We start from the raw sequence: 14,244 nt of genomic DNA, 5'->3' as shown, positions 1-14,244 counted from the left end.
GCTGAGCCTTCAGCAGCTATGTTTTTCTATTTTTGGTAAGAAGCACCAAGACAGAAATAATACATCCATGAGAAAATTCTACAGTACACATTTGGGAATTCATTTTTTGAGAGCAGAGAAATTAACTTAATGGCCAGACATGAACTGCAGGATTGATTGTACTGAAATCTGGTAGATGTTACAGTCTGCCAGCTCATGCATAAATCATCCCCAAGTATAGTCACTCTGGAAATTGCCTTACAAAAAGCAGGGGTGGTGGAATTGAATTCAGTGGCAAATTACTGAAGCATCTGCAATGATCCATGGGGTATCTGCTTGCTTCTGAAGATTATTATGCATGTGAGTGTATGTGAATGAAAGTGTAAGATAGGAAACTTATTCCCTGAAAATCCATAATGCAGGTATGCCAGAATACACTTTTGCTTGGTATTGGGGTCTGCTCCATTTGCAATGAAACATTTTAATCTTGTTGCTTTCACACACACATTTTCTCATGTGCAGAGCAGTGTTTTTATGGCAGTTTAATACCCGCAGAGTGTAAAATTTCTCAAGAGGTTGATTTCTAAAGTGCCTTTTCTTGTAGTTTCTCAGTATGTCGCCCTTCCCTTGGTGATACTTGAAATCAGAACACAATGATTCCTCATTGTGCAGTCTAATTTGTCTGACTACATCTTTTTTGAAAATGTACAATCAGAAAATTGTACCCTTGATTCCTTTTTGCTGCACAATGAATAGAAATGTGAATCTTGCAACATTTGTAACTTCCTCATTATAAAAGATAATTCCAATATTACGGGAGAAAATTCCAGTTTCATCATACAGTAGCCTTTACTGACAGATAATATAATATGTATTTGCCATATATCAGATAAGGAGTGAGTGACATACTGCTGCTCTCAGAAACACATTATGGACTTTCTTTTATCCCTCTTCAAACTTTCTCTTGGGAATATCCAGTGACTCCATCACCATGCTTTCCTTTGTGTACTGCATACACTTTTTTAGGAACATAGCCACAAACTATGATTCTGAAATGGGTGTTTTGTTAACTGCCACAAAGAGGCAATTCAGGGGCAACATGAAATGGCAAAAATGTTCTCTTGTGTCTGAAGGTCTGAGAGCTTCAGGTCTGTTGCAGCCTGTTGCAGAGATTCCCTCCATAATCACTGGTAGGGCTGTAGTAATCCTGCAACACTGGGCTATCATAAGATTGCACAGACATTGTGCTAAGCTCACATATCTTTTTTTAATGAATGCTACATTTTTATAAACTTCATCTAATACAGTTAGCTTTCAAAGCAGGGCCAATTAGGTCAAGACTTTCATGGCCTTTTTCAGTTGAGTGTTGAGCTTGGCTCTGTTTTCTCTATAAACACCCATCAGGTAGTTGAAGACAACAATGAGATCTCTTTCAGCCTTTTCCTCTTAAAGCTGAATGATTCCAAGTCTCTCAGCTTCTCCTCATATGTTATGTGCCCCAACTTCCTAATTGTCTTTGGGACTGTCTGCTAGACTTGGTCTAGTAGGTCCATGTGTTATCTACTAGTGAGTCTGTACATGGAAACATCAGTCCAGATGTGGTCCCAGAACCTTTATTTACAAACATGATTTATTTTTCTAATGTGGATCAGGTACAAAATATTGGCAGCATTTGTGTAATGAATCCTGCCAAGAACTAAGTTCTGATAATTTTCTAACAGATTTTTCTTTTACTAATTAGACAAAAATATCAGAAGTAAAACTGATACATACTTCATTATCCCGATCCTTCTCCAGGAAGTGACGGGCAACATGACTGGGTAAAATATTCCGTAGCATGTTTTCATTGTGCTCCCTCAGTTCCTTCATTTCATTTATTTCTTCTTTTGCTTGAACACGCCACAGAAAATCCAGCCTTGCTGTGTATTCAAGCTGTAGTTCCAGAAAGAAAAGAGAGGCAAAAATAAATCCTGACATGATAAGAGTAGAGACTGTATTGTCATCCTGGCAGGCTGCTCCTGCCATGTAACTGCCTTCAGTGCTGCTGAAGCTCTTTGAAAGAATTTGATTCCCTTGCCAGAAAAAGAGATTATTTCTTTGCCTTATGTACAGTGAGAGTCTCAGAGGAATCTTGGGCAGAATAATATTTGTCATATTACTGCTATGGTCAGTGGATAGAAAATGTCACAAAATTATTTGCCTTTCAAACATTCTTTATTAGCTAAATAACAGAGTCAGAAAGGAGATAAGGTATTGGCAGATATTGATATTGATATGAAATAAATAGTTTCCCTTTTTCATATATGTTTTCAAATGAAATGGGTTTCCTAACAAAAGAACACAAGAGTCATTATAACACTTGGCAGAGGAATCCTTTCATAAGACATTCTAAACACCTGGCAGAGACATGAGCATCTTTCAGCAAAACTATACATGACAGCCCAACACACACCCAAAGAGGACTTTCAAATCTGTGGCATAGTTCTACTGTTGGGGCATGCAGTTATTTGCAACTTAAGTCTCCTAAAAACTAGTGGAAAACTTGCTGTTTGTCAGTCTCTCAAATACTCTATCCCTGCTGTATTGTGGATCCAGAGTCTGCAATCACAGTTCAGTACATGCACAGTGGCAGTGCCTGATGCCCTCAGCCACAAACTGAAGTTAAATGGTTTTCAGTGCTGGATGTGTGCAGAACAAAAGGAAGACTCCTGCACAGTACACCTTATGCATGTGTATATATGCATATTCACATATAGATGAATGGCAATTGTCTGGTAGCTGAAGCAGGGAGCATATCAAAACATCATGTTGCTTGTCTAAGAAGCCCATGTGTATCAGCTCATTGGCAGGACCAACACTGCCAGACCTTTTGGGTGCATCACACTGAAGGAGAGTTTTAAGACAGGTACTGTAGCATGCCCAAGGGCTGACTTATTAAGCTACAACCTTATTGAAAATGATGGAAATATATCTATAATAAGTAATCTGAAAGAGAAGATATATTTTTGCAGTTTGAAATGCTTTATCCAGAGATAGTAATCAACACCCAGCAGAGAAATACATTATGACAGAAAACAGATGAATTTTATAATTTTGAGTGACATCAAATGGTTTGCCTAAAGGTGCTGGGATTAAGGAATTATTTGGGATATAATTCATGTACCAAACGGAAATAAAGGACAAGCCTGGAGTGGGTGGGAGTGACTAAGAAGGGGTTCAGGCATTGTTTAGTGACTCATCTTGGTCACACTGTTCGTCAGCAGCAGTGATGAATGGCAAACTCTTCAGAAGAAAATGCAAAGCACCTTGCAAGGGAGCTTATAGCTTGGCTGTACTCCAGGAGGCTTTCCTTTCTAAAAGCTAAAAGTGACCATGGCTTGATATAAACTTCCAAAGCCTGTATGCAGCCTAGCATTGACTTACTTGCTCTCTTAGGGTTATTGACACCTTTTAAAACAATCTCTTCTTTACTGGTACTTTGATCTTCCATCTTGTCACCATTAATAAATCAATGGCACCAAAATAACCAACAGGAAAAAGTATTTTTACACAGTTTTTTCCCAACTTTTTCAGTTTCCTTCCCCCTTCGTTTCATGCTAGAAGACAGCCAATACCACATCATAATTGGCTTTTATCTCTACCAACTAAATGAGAAGGGAGCATTGACTATAATTTTGCAAGGAATTCTAAAGGTATTTTACAGACTGACTTCAAACAGGAGCTGCTGGTGGATTCTGAGTTCTTTGATGCTTTAAGATATTTAATGCTACTACAATAAGAGCTTTGCAAAAAACTGTAGTAATAGTTTTTCACAGCTGATTTTTTATGCTGCTCTGCACGGAAATGTCACATCTCTAAGCCTAGCTCAGAATAGCAGCAGCTAATCTTTACATTTTAGATAACGTCATTCTGGTTATTTATGATCACATTGTAACATAAAATACTTTTCCTGCATCATCAGGGGACTGCAGAGGTGACACTGTCAGCTCAGAGAAAAAGGAGCACTACATATGAGGTTTGAAAATAGAAAATATTTAGAAGATGCTTTACTAAGTTCTGATATTTGTGAAAACTAAAAAAATTATAGGGCTGAGCTTTGCATTTATTTTTTGACTGTGTAAAGAAATATTCCTGGGCACAGGAATTGGTTGCCAATCAAAAAGGCTGCAACATAAATCTTGAAATGTTCAGGTTTTCCTGCCCTGATATGTAGTTCTATAAAACACCCTTAATTCTAGGAATGAGTGAAGAAGACAGATGTATTACACAGAAAGCCTAACACATGCTGCACAATCCAACCACTCTGCAGACAATTGGTGCATGCAAGAAAAGGATAAAGTATGGCTCAGCATTTGAGTGGCAGTATATTCTTCCTTAGAGGATGAGAAAAGAGAATTTACATCCCAAAGGGACACTTTGAACGACCAAACCCAATTTAACTCCAGATAAAACAAGCAAACATCCTTGCTTCACTACAGTGCAGACTGAATACAGAAAGGATAATGAAAAACCTGAAGCATAATACCAGAATTAGGAATGTCTCTTCCTCTCTTTTCTTTTTTCATTTGGAACAATCTCCACTTCACATTTCCTCATTCCTCCCCCATTTCCCAAGCATGAAGAAGGTTCAGAGGGTCATTCTTGTTTCAGATATATTGCAGTGTAGAGATGTAAGTCTTTCCGCCCTTCCCATAAGGACCTATGGAACTAAGCTACAGCCTTGACATCCAGCAGTTATTAGGTACAGAGCTGTCTGTGCCTGCCCTGGAAAAGTTCAAGTCTTCCTTTATACCAAATTGCTCCAGAAATGGATGAGCCAACCAGTCCATCAACACTTGCTTACACCAGAACACTAAGCTGATGTAGACAAGATCTATGCTCAACCCTTCAATCTAAATGAAAACAGACAGGATTTTGCCCTCTGTTTTAAAAGGCCTTTTTAAGGTCTAACTGGGGTGGAGGGAGAGGAGGGGCTGAGTCTGCTATGGGTAGTTTAATTCTTTCTTTCCAATTGTTAAAACCTTCCCTTCTAAAGCCATGGCAGAAGGTTTTGCTCATGGCTAATACACTGCTTGCATTGTGTGTTTTAACTGGAGATGCATTTCTAGTAGAGAAGACTGTATATAAGATTTCAAGGTATAGTTTATGTTCATATGAAATGTTCTACTATAATTCATCAAAAAGGTAGACTAGTAAATGAACACGTTCTACAACAGGTTAAGTCTATCCTCAAAATTATCCACAACACTTCTTTCATGTGCTTTTTCTCAAGTTTGCAGAAACACTGCTGTAAAATATGTGTTACTCATGTTAAGAAAGATGTGCTTCTAGATGAAACTGAATTTCTAGTAGGGAATTAGTCTATGATGGCATCTAACAGTGAGACAAAATCTTTTAATTATGGGTTTAGCACAAAAGACCCTTGAGATTCATTGGCTGAAGTCCAGATCAGATTTAAAGAGAGCTCTGGGTCTAATTAGAAAGTATCATGCACTTTTTCTTGAATTTAACTTTAGATTTTGGGTGCAAAAGTTAACTTTAAATCACAATGGATAAAGCACAGTAGTTAGTTATTCAGAAATTAAAGGTCCATGAATTTAATCATACAAGAAGAATCTTTTTTTTTCTGGAAATCCACCTAGAATGAGGCAAGTTTTAAGCTATTCTACTTGAGAATACCTTTGCAGGTTGTGAGAAGGAAAGCTGTGCTGGAGGAGAGCTTTATGGGACTTACTGTGCTCCTCAATACACACTATTGAAGAGATTTATTTCTTTTTAATGTGTTCTGGATGAAAATTTTATATATATTGTTTAGTTGGCAACTATACAGAGGCCTTTAGGTTAACTCACTAACATGAAATTAAATAATACAAGGAAATGTTCCTGGATACTGCTGTTGTATGCAGCCTTATGAATCATTTGGGAGGACATGCTGGAGTTACTACATCTCAGGGACCATTTCCAAGGGTAGTTTGTGTGCAGCCATCCTGTTTTATGAAACAAGGAATATTAATAGAATGGAAAAAGACTGTACTGTGCTAACAGGCCTCTGGGCTGGAAAATACTCTTAAACACCATATATCAGGCTTTTGTAGAACACAGACATTTACAATCAGAACTGTGATCCTGAAGGCAATTGCCTGGATTCTGCCTAATTCTTGCTCCCCCTAAGCTCTTTGGTGTTTTCTTTCTTAGTACTTTTGCTTTAGATGATTCCGAAGCCTGAGATTTGTATCTTGGCATATGCCAGAATAATTTGGAATATTATAAGGCTAACCACAAATTTGGGATGTTCAGTACTTATTTCTTTCATATTTTTCCTAAGTAGACTTTATGTCTTGATAAAGATAAGTCACAGTACACTGTTTTGCATCAAACATAAATCTGGGCACAAAACACTTTTCATACCTTGCTTCCCCTACTCACTCATTCCTCATTCCCTCAAAAAGAAGATAAAGAGGAGGGAAATTGCTAGAATATTTATGTGTTGCCTTCTTTTTGGTTGCTTATGGAAGGAATGGAGACCGTAAGTCCCAGCACAACTTACAAAGTTATTGTAATAAAGTGTATAATACTGTCTAATTCATCACAGCATCATTCCTCTCTTACTGCCTCACTCCAGAAGGATTGAGAAATGCTGGTATTAATCAGCCTAATGCTCTCAAGGGGAAAATCTTTACGCAAGTTGGACAATGTCTAAAGGCAACTGTGCAGGCTGCTTGCTTTAATGCAGTGGTCCCATTTGCTTCACGCAAACAGAAATAGCCTCAAGTCACCAAGTTTGACATTCAGCAGCCCAAAGCTTCCGAGCCAGAAAGGCTGTGGTGAAAACACCCTGCTTTATCTGGCTTTTACTCAATGCGTTTTTTATTTCAAATCTAAATTTTTTATAATTCACTCTGTGTATGGATTCCGAAACTATCCAGTTTCTCCTCAAGGATATCTATCCTAAAGCTCCTAGGCCCCTAAATGCTGGTTATGATCTAGGACCAAGTGAAAGAATTCATGCAAGTGGTCCAAGAAACAAAGAAGTTAGAATTGGTGCTTCACCCAAATTTTCCACATTTCCTCTAGTCTGTTGTTTTTTCTTTATGAACACACTAAGCTATTTCATGTGAGTTTTATTATTTACTGTATATTATTCTCTTTCTGCATTTTGGTTTTATACCTACTCAAGTGCACTGAAGCTGTCAGGTGCCTCCAGAATTGTACATGCACCTATGATAAATGGCACCCCATTTGTGTCTTCAATTTCTATTAGAAAATGCAATATAACTTGGGTACTGCTGAATGTAATATTACACATGTTCTTCAAGCATGCTAGGCAGTGTCAGATGTGGCTTTCTTTAACCAGATTCTGCATATTGTTTATTAAATTGTGAAAGGTCATATGCTCAAGTAGATAAAAAGACAGTTGGTATTTTGAAAGTAATTATTGCCACACTCTGTAACTGCAAGGGATAAAGTGAATGGCTAAAACAAATGTTTGCATTACCTGTTGACCATGATAAAATACAGCTAAAAGGAACATTGCCATCAGTAGTAAAGATGCCTCCTTTGTACCCAGGAAGTCTGTGCTGGAAAAAAATAATCCAAAATAAAATACAGTTATTGATTTGTCAGTATTGCAATTGTTCAGAAGTTTTATTTCATAAGTCACTGTTGTATTTTTTGTTGCTCTTTGAAAAAATCCCCTGCATTTGAAAATATAACTTCGCAGTAATTTGCTCACGAGAACAGGAGTGTAATTGGAGTTCTCACAGTTTGGAGACACACATCTTAAATAACTAAGTTGTAGCCTGCAGGAGGTACACAGAAGGTGATGAGCTTTCTCTTTCTGATGTGATACCTAAGCTGTGTGTCAGCTTCTTTCTGAGAGCATGGTAAAGAGCCATGAACACCATAGGCTCTCTGGAGTGCAGGACATGGGATCTTGGTAGGGAAACATTGAGGCTGGACATGGTCAGGGAAAATTCCAGGTTGTGAGAGTAAAAGCCCAGTGAATGAGCCTAGAGATAAAAGATGAACCCCAAGGCAGGTGCTGAAATTAAACATCCCCATATTGTGAGAAGGGTTTGGAGAAGATGACAGAAAGGAAGTGTGGATTAAAACGGGATTAAAAAAAATGGTAAACAGGAGCTAGGACTGGTTTCACTGAGGCACAGAGATGAGAACCCAGCGTAGCAATCTGCCTGTAAGTCAAGGAAATCCTTGCAGACAGTAGTGGGACAAATATCCACTAAGAAGGTAAGCTAAGAAGGTTTTGGCTGTATGAATCTGCTGTATAAAATCAGAGGTGCTATGTGTGTATCATGGAGAAAGTGTGACAAAATAAGGTAAAAGGATTGGAAGGGTTCCAAAGCAGGGGTTTCAAATATGAAGAGAAATTACAGTCATGTGGAAAGATGAAAAAAACATATTACAGTCATGTGGAAAGATGAAAAAACATCTCTGTATGTCAGGGTTTTTTTTTTTTTAAAAAAAACATGTTTCCCAGGGAAACAGACATAAATGAAGAGGTCGAGGAACTGGTTGGGCCAACCTGATAGTAAAATAAAAGGAAGAAAGAATTAAATTTGAAGGTGAATTGAATGTGGATACTTGGCAATTATTTTGTGGAAGGGAGATGAGATGAGGAAATGGTTAATAGGTGCTTAAAGCTTGACATTTTGAAAAACGTTAGATGAGTAAATGACGAACAGAAGTTGAAAGAGACTTTGGGATACTCTTCAGTCTACCTTGAGGTCTAAGAACAAAGCAAAATTCAGAGACTGAATCAATTTTCAATAGTATTCTTGAAAAAGCATCAGATGATATTTGTCAGAGGAGGACTCATACAACAGAGAAATTAATGAAAGAAGGAGCAGGACTTGATGGAGACTAAACCAAAAGGAAACTGTCTTGTGAGAGAGATAACTGAACTGACATTGTGGGCCTAATGAAGAATTTACTGTGAGGAATTGTGCTGCCATGGGATGAGTTATCAGTGTAGAGCAAAAGACAAGCAGAAAGCATCTTTGTCATATGCAAATATGTAGGAATTTAAATCCAAACTCCAAAAGAATTCATTCCAAAAGGACCCCTTGTACACTGAAGGAAACAGCCTTAAAGGTCTTAGTTATGAACTCATCTGCTATTGCATAATGGGGTGATGGAGCCATAGCTGCAATAGGTAGATGAGTTTCGTAGGGAGTTGAAAACTCTTTTATTCAACTGATTGGTATAGCTAAAAAAAAGGTTTCTGGTCCTTCAGCCTTGAATCATGCTCTGTAATGTCAGAGCTGAAGTTCAGATCCTTGTCCTGAGTGTGGAGCATCTCAGCTGGTTCCCCTATATCCTGGGCTGTTGGCTGCTCCAGAAGATATTTCTCTCTCTTTCTTACTCTTCTGTGATAAGTCATTAGAGACTTTCATTGACACAGGGAATAGAGACTACTCTGAATTCTGCAAGATTTTCACACAAAAGAGAATCTTTCTTTGCCATGCCTGATTAGTGACAGTTATGGTTTCTAGTTATTTAGCCAAAGTATTGCTTACTGCCATTTGTCATATTTGCTGGGGTTTGCTGCGAATATGTGATACAGCTGTAGGAGGATAACTAGCATTAGAAAAGGAATCTCACCCCAAATATTTAGTACCTTGCTACCGTAGGAAGCTAGAAGGAAAGAGAAGTGAGCCTTACTATGTGTAAAGATGTGGCTGTCATGAGAACTAATTGTTCTGCAAATCCATGCTTTCCTGTTGTTCTGAGGATCTTTGTCTGACATGCACTTACAAGCACAAACAACTGCAATACCAAAATTGGTTAAGTATCAAAGACTGAATAAGTGTTTTTCTGAATGAGCTAAATCACTGCTGCTCTAGATTCAGTTATTGCAACACTTATTGCACCTCTGACTCTGCAAATTATTGTGGCTCTTCTGTACTCTTCAATTTCTCTTGCTGTGAAGGAAGCCCGTGATGAGGAGTCTGTCCTTTACTCTCCTACAAAACATTCCTGTGTTCCTTTTATCTTTCAGAACTGCATATTATAGTTTGGATTTTTTTCATTTAAAACCCTCCCCATAAAAAATCAGTTGTTCACTCCAGTTTTCTCAAATTGAGGTGATAGTTTTGATCAGTATTTCTGCAGCTTTCAAGAATAGAAGCAACCATGTGTATTTTTTATCAACATGAATAGACTATAGGAGACATAAAAGACAACCCTGCTCCATATTTAAATGTCCTCATCAAATGAACATTTTAATCAAAAGGCTTCAGAAAGAATTACATTCTAAATAATTTTGAATTAGTCATTGCATCTTGCAACCATCACTCCATACTGAACTATGGTACTATCCAATACACACATAATCTGGAAAGATTTGACCTTAAGGAAAAGCAGTTGCTAAAGGAAGCTGTAAACACTTACTCTCCGTTGTGGTTGAAGTTGTCATATTGCAGAAAAAGGGAAGCATAAATGGTCTCAGTCAGCAAAGAATAGATTGCAATCATGATGAGAAGTACTGCCAGCTTCAGGACAGAGTTGAGGCGAAGAAAGACTGCACAAGTCACCATTGCCAGCACACCAGTGAAGACAAAATACTGAACAGAAAACAGCACTGGTTACTTTCACTGATCAAGACTATATATAAACTCCATAAGTATCTATGTAAATAATCAAGTGCTAAGTATAGAAAAATTGCTTTGGATTCCAGGGCTCAGCTAAGTCCTCTTAGGGTCTAGGACACTTTGAAAATAAGGGTTTTGGTAAAATAGAATGAGAAATCACAAATTCACCATTTTGTATGGAACCTTCATGTTAGCAGAAATCCTTTTCTGTGCCTTTATGGCATTTTCATTGCATTATAAGGGAAACAGCATCCTGGATAATTAAAAGAGCAAAGGGAGAAATGCTGCATGCAGTAGTTTGCTAATGAAAAGTAAACTGAGAAGAAACCAATTTATATTCCTTTGGATTCTGAGCTTCCACAAGATCCACATTAATCAGAATGAGAGAATCATATTCTTACTTTAATTCTTTTCCCATGCTACTTGAATAGAGGATAAAGCCACAGGTTTGGGCACTTTTTTCTATTTTTTTTTTTAATATTGCAGGTCTAGCTTGGTTCCATTACTCTCTTAAAACGTGATGCCTAGAAGTTTTATTCATGTCTCATTTTCTAATCTCTTTATTGCCTGATTTTCCTCAATGATTAGTCATCTACCAAATGCAATCCATGCACCTGATACTGGATAGACAGAGACAATCATGGTCATGAGCTGTTCAGATTTAAAATAGCAACATCAACACCCACAGTCCAAATGTAGTTTAAATTAATTCCTATCACACAGCTTTAGGAGAGATAGTGTTCATTTTTCTGAGTAGAGTTTCTCTGTAGTACACTTGCTCTGTGGGGAAGCCTGCATCCCTGCTGTTTGCAGCATACTGCTTGCAGTATCATGACACCACCATATGACTTTCTAAGCAACATAGTTCTTTTATCTACACATGACCAACCTATTGATTTTGTTGTCTGCTTGCTCATTTTAGAGAGGTTTTCTATTTCTTTTCTCCAGAAGCAAACTTAAAGCAATCATAGCACTCTGCTGGTTTTGCCATGTAAGAAGTTTTGCTCTCCATTATATTCATACAATTTAAGTAGTGTGTTTTATTGCACTAGGTTCATTGAATCATTGCTACATGTGTTTCCATTATAAAGGCTCTATATGAAGTTCAAAGGTTGAATGTTGGTTGTAATGCCCCATTGGACCATAAGATTAATTCCTTCTATAACCAGCCTCTGCTTTTTCTATCAGCATATGGATAGATGGAAATGTTCATCTTCAGTGTTGAGGCCCCTGACCCCACCACCAGTACACAGGTCATCACTTCCAGCTAGTAGTTGCCATATAACCTTTGTGGATCCATGCTTCAGATTCAAAACTACTCTCAGAAATACCTCAGGACAGGAACAGATGTCAGTAAAAGATGCAGATGAATTGAACGTCTGGTTCTTCAGGACTACTGGTTTGTCAAAATCACACCACAGCTGTGAAGAAATAAAACGACATCAGGGCTCTGTTGGGCACTGGTGACTAATTGCTTGTGTGGCTGATTGGGTTCAGGGATGGAACTGCCTGACCTGCTGCTCTCCATGCCAGCTCCCTATCTGGCCCCAGGGACTGACTGAATGGACAGTAAGAGGACATACTGTGGAGATGAACTAGAAAGGGAGGAGCTATTTATGCTACAGACATTCAGCATCTGAATAGTCAGGGTATGCTCTCTTCTTGCCAAATGAGAATGATGAGCTCTTCTGGGAGTTCCAAAGGACTGATGTTTGACTCCTCAGAATTACCCTCTCAAAATGCTTAGACTTTGCTATAAATTATAGAGAAAAGTATTTAATTGGGAGCATAAAATCACATTGCATGTGTGCCCTTTTCTGCAAGTAGTTTTCATCTGCTACGTTGCTATGGATAGTGTTATCTTCCCAGATGTAGGACATCTATCCTTTATTTCCATGGCACTGTGCAAAATTGCTTGTACCAAAACATAATATGGTCCCAGAAGAGCAGCTGTGATGCTTAGAATGGAAGGGAATGAAAATCCATTCATGATTCAATGGTATTGATAATGTAATACTAACCTTTGCTTTATGACCTGCATTCATTTTAACAGTATTTCCAACCAAGTGTATTAGGTATAAACAAAACAGCAATGTGTAGTTGCAATGTATTACAGTCTTATAACATAGGAAAAAAATCATTAATTTTTGGATATTTTGACAGTTGAAGCAGATGGAGTCCCCTGTTACATATATTAATATAATCTGGGTGTTTATACTAGGACATTTCATCAACGTGGAATGTACAAGCTAGTTCACTGGTCCTTCTTTCCAACAGAGTTAAAGAATTTGTTGAATGAGACCCAATTTCTTATAATTAAATTCTAATTAATTTTGCACTTGGAACTCTCTTGTTTGCTCTTGCAGCAATTCAGGTATCTCTGCAATGCAGCAATATTACCTAGGCTGGCTGTGCAATCCTCCGTGACACCAGATAGTTAATGGCACCTTCTGAAAGTTTATGAGGTGTACAGCACCTCTCTGCAGGGCAGAGTGTCATAAGAACCACTTCAGGTGGTTTTTTTAAAAAAACCTTTCAGGATCAGAAACATTATTCTAATTTTATAACAATATGAATGCACTTGATGTAAAGAATCACAAGACTTATTTGCCCCTTGTGAAACCAAAGCTTTATGGTTCTTGTTAGAAAGCATCTGAGTATTTGACCCCTCCACCTGGGTGCATTTGAACTCAGTGGACTCATACAGTTGTAATGCTGCGATGCATTACCTCTTCTTAAATGCATGCAGGTCCCTCCCGAACAAACTGTTATTATGGAAGAATTTTGACATATAAAATAATGAGGTTATATGAATGTTGTGATTTCCTGTAGAGGTCAGGACTCAGTGACTCAAGTAATTGTTAATCTAAATAAATGACAATAAACATAACTGTTTACTGCTTTATAGAAATCCACTGGTATGACAGTAAAAAGTATTATTTTTCTTTTGAATGTTTTTGGATTAGATATCTCAGAAGACTGCAGTGGCCACAATCTTAAAAAATAATCCACAGCAAGTCAGGGGAATATGTCATTATCACATATCTGCAGTATATTGGGCATGGATAGTCTGCCAGAGATTACCTTGTTTCAAGAGAAAGATTAGTTCTAGCAAAATCTTTGCTGAAAGACATTTATCAAACAAGATTTTAAAACCTCTAAATTCTACAACACTCCTTGGTGATCTATACTGTAATGTATGACTGTCCTTGTCTTTAGGAAGATTTCAGTCCAACTGAACTTTCTGTTATTTACTGTATTCCTATTTTCTCTGTAAGGTTAGAAATCAGAGGCTCCATTCTTCTTCCTCTGGCTAACTCTCTGAACAGTGACTGTGTGGTGTCACTGAAGAACCCAGACAGCTACTGAGCCCATATTGGCCACCTGAATTCATTCGTGGAAGAATGACAGCACTAGAACATAATCAAATCTCATGTCTGCTACCAAAAGGCAAGGCAAGACCTTGAAGTATCAGACCTCAGCATACTTACTCCAATGATATAATCGTTGTTAATTATTACAGGATAATTATTATTGACATTGTGTTGTTGCTATTGTATTACTGCCACTAAATGCTTTCCTGGTCTCATTTAGAAGGAATTGAATATTTACAAAGAATAAAGTTCAGCTGAAAAAGTACTGCTATGCCCATAAC

The 14,244-nt window shown here is 37.8% G+C and overlaps 1 protein-coding gene across 1 annotated transcript in view; it reads right to left on the bottom strand.

Annotated features, from left to right (window-relative positions):
- Positions 1–14,244, bottom strand: part of ADCY8 (adenylate cyclase 8 (brain)) — a gene marked incomplete at its 5' end in the record, with an annotated part of 92,568 nt that overhangs the window by 11,740 nt on the left and 66,584 nt on the right. Inside the window, 4 exons of the mRNA XM_009076088.1 lie at positions 1,753–1,911; positions 7,475–7,556; positions 10,390–10,562; positions 11,921–12,010. Coding sequence (XP_009074336.1) covers positions 1,753–1,911; positions 7,475–7,556; positions 10,390–10,562; positions 11,921–12,010 — 504 coding nt within the window. The remainder of the gene's footprint in view (positions 1–1,752; positions 1,912–7,474; positions 7,557–10,389; positions 10,563–11,920; positions 12,011–14,244) is intronic.

This window comes from Acanthisitta chloris, unplaced genomic scaffold (genome assembly GCF_000695815.1).
Source record: "Acanthisitta chloris isolate BGI_N310 unplaced genomic scaffold, ASM69581v1 scaffold3666, whole genome shotgun sequence".
Taxonomy (NCBI): domain Eukaryota; kingdom Metazoa; phylum Chordata; class Aves; order Passeriformes; family Acanthisittidae; genus Acanthisitta; species Acanthisitta chloris.
This window is presented reverse-complemented; position numbering and strand designations above follow the sequence as displayed.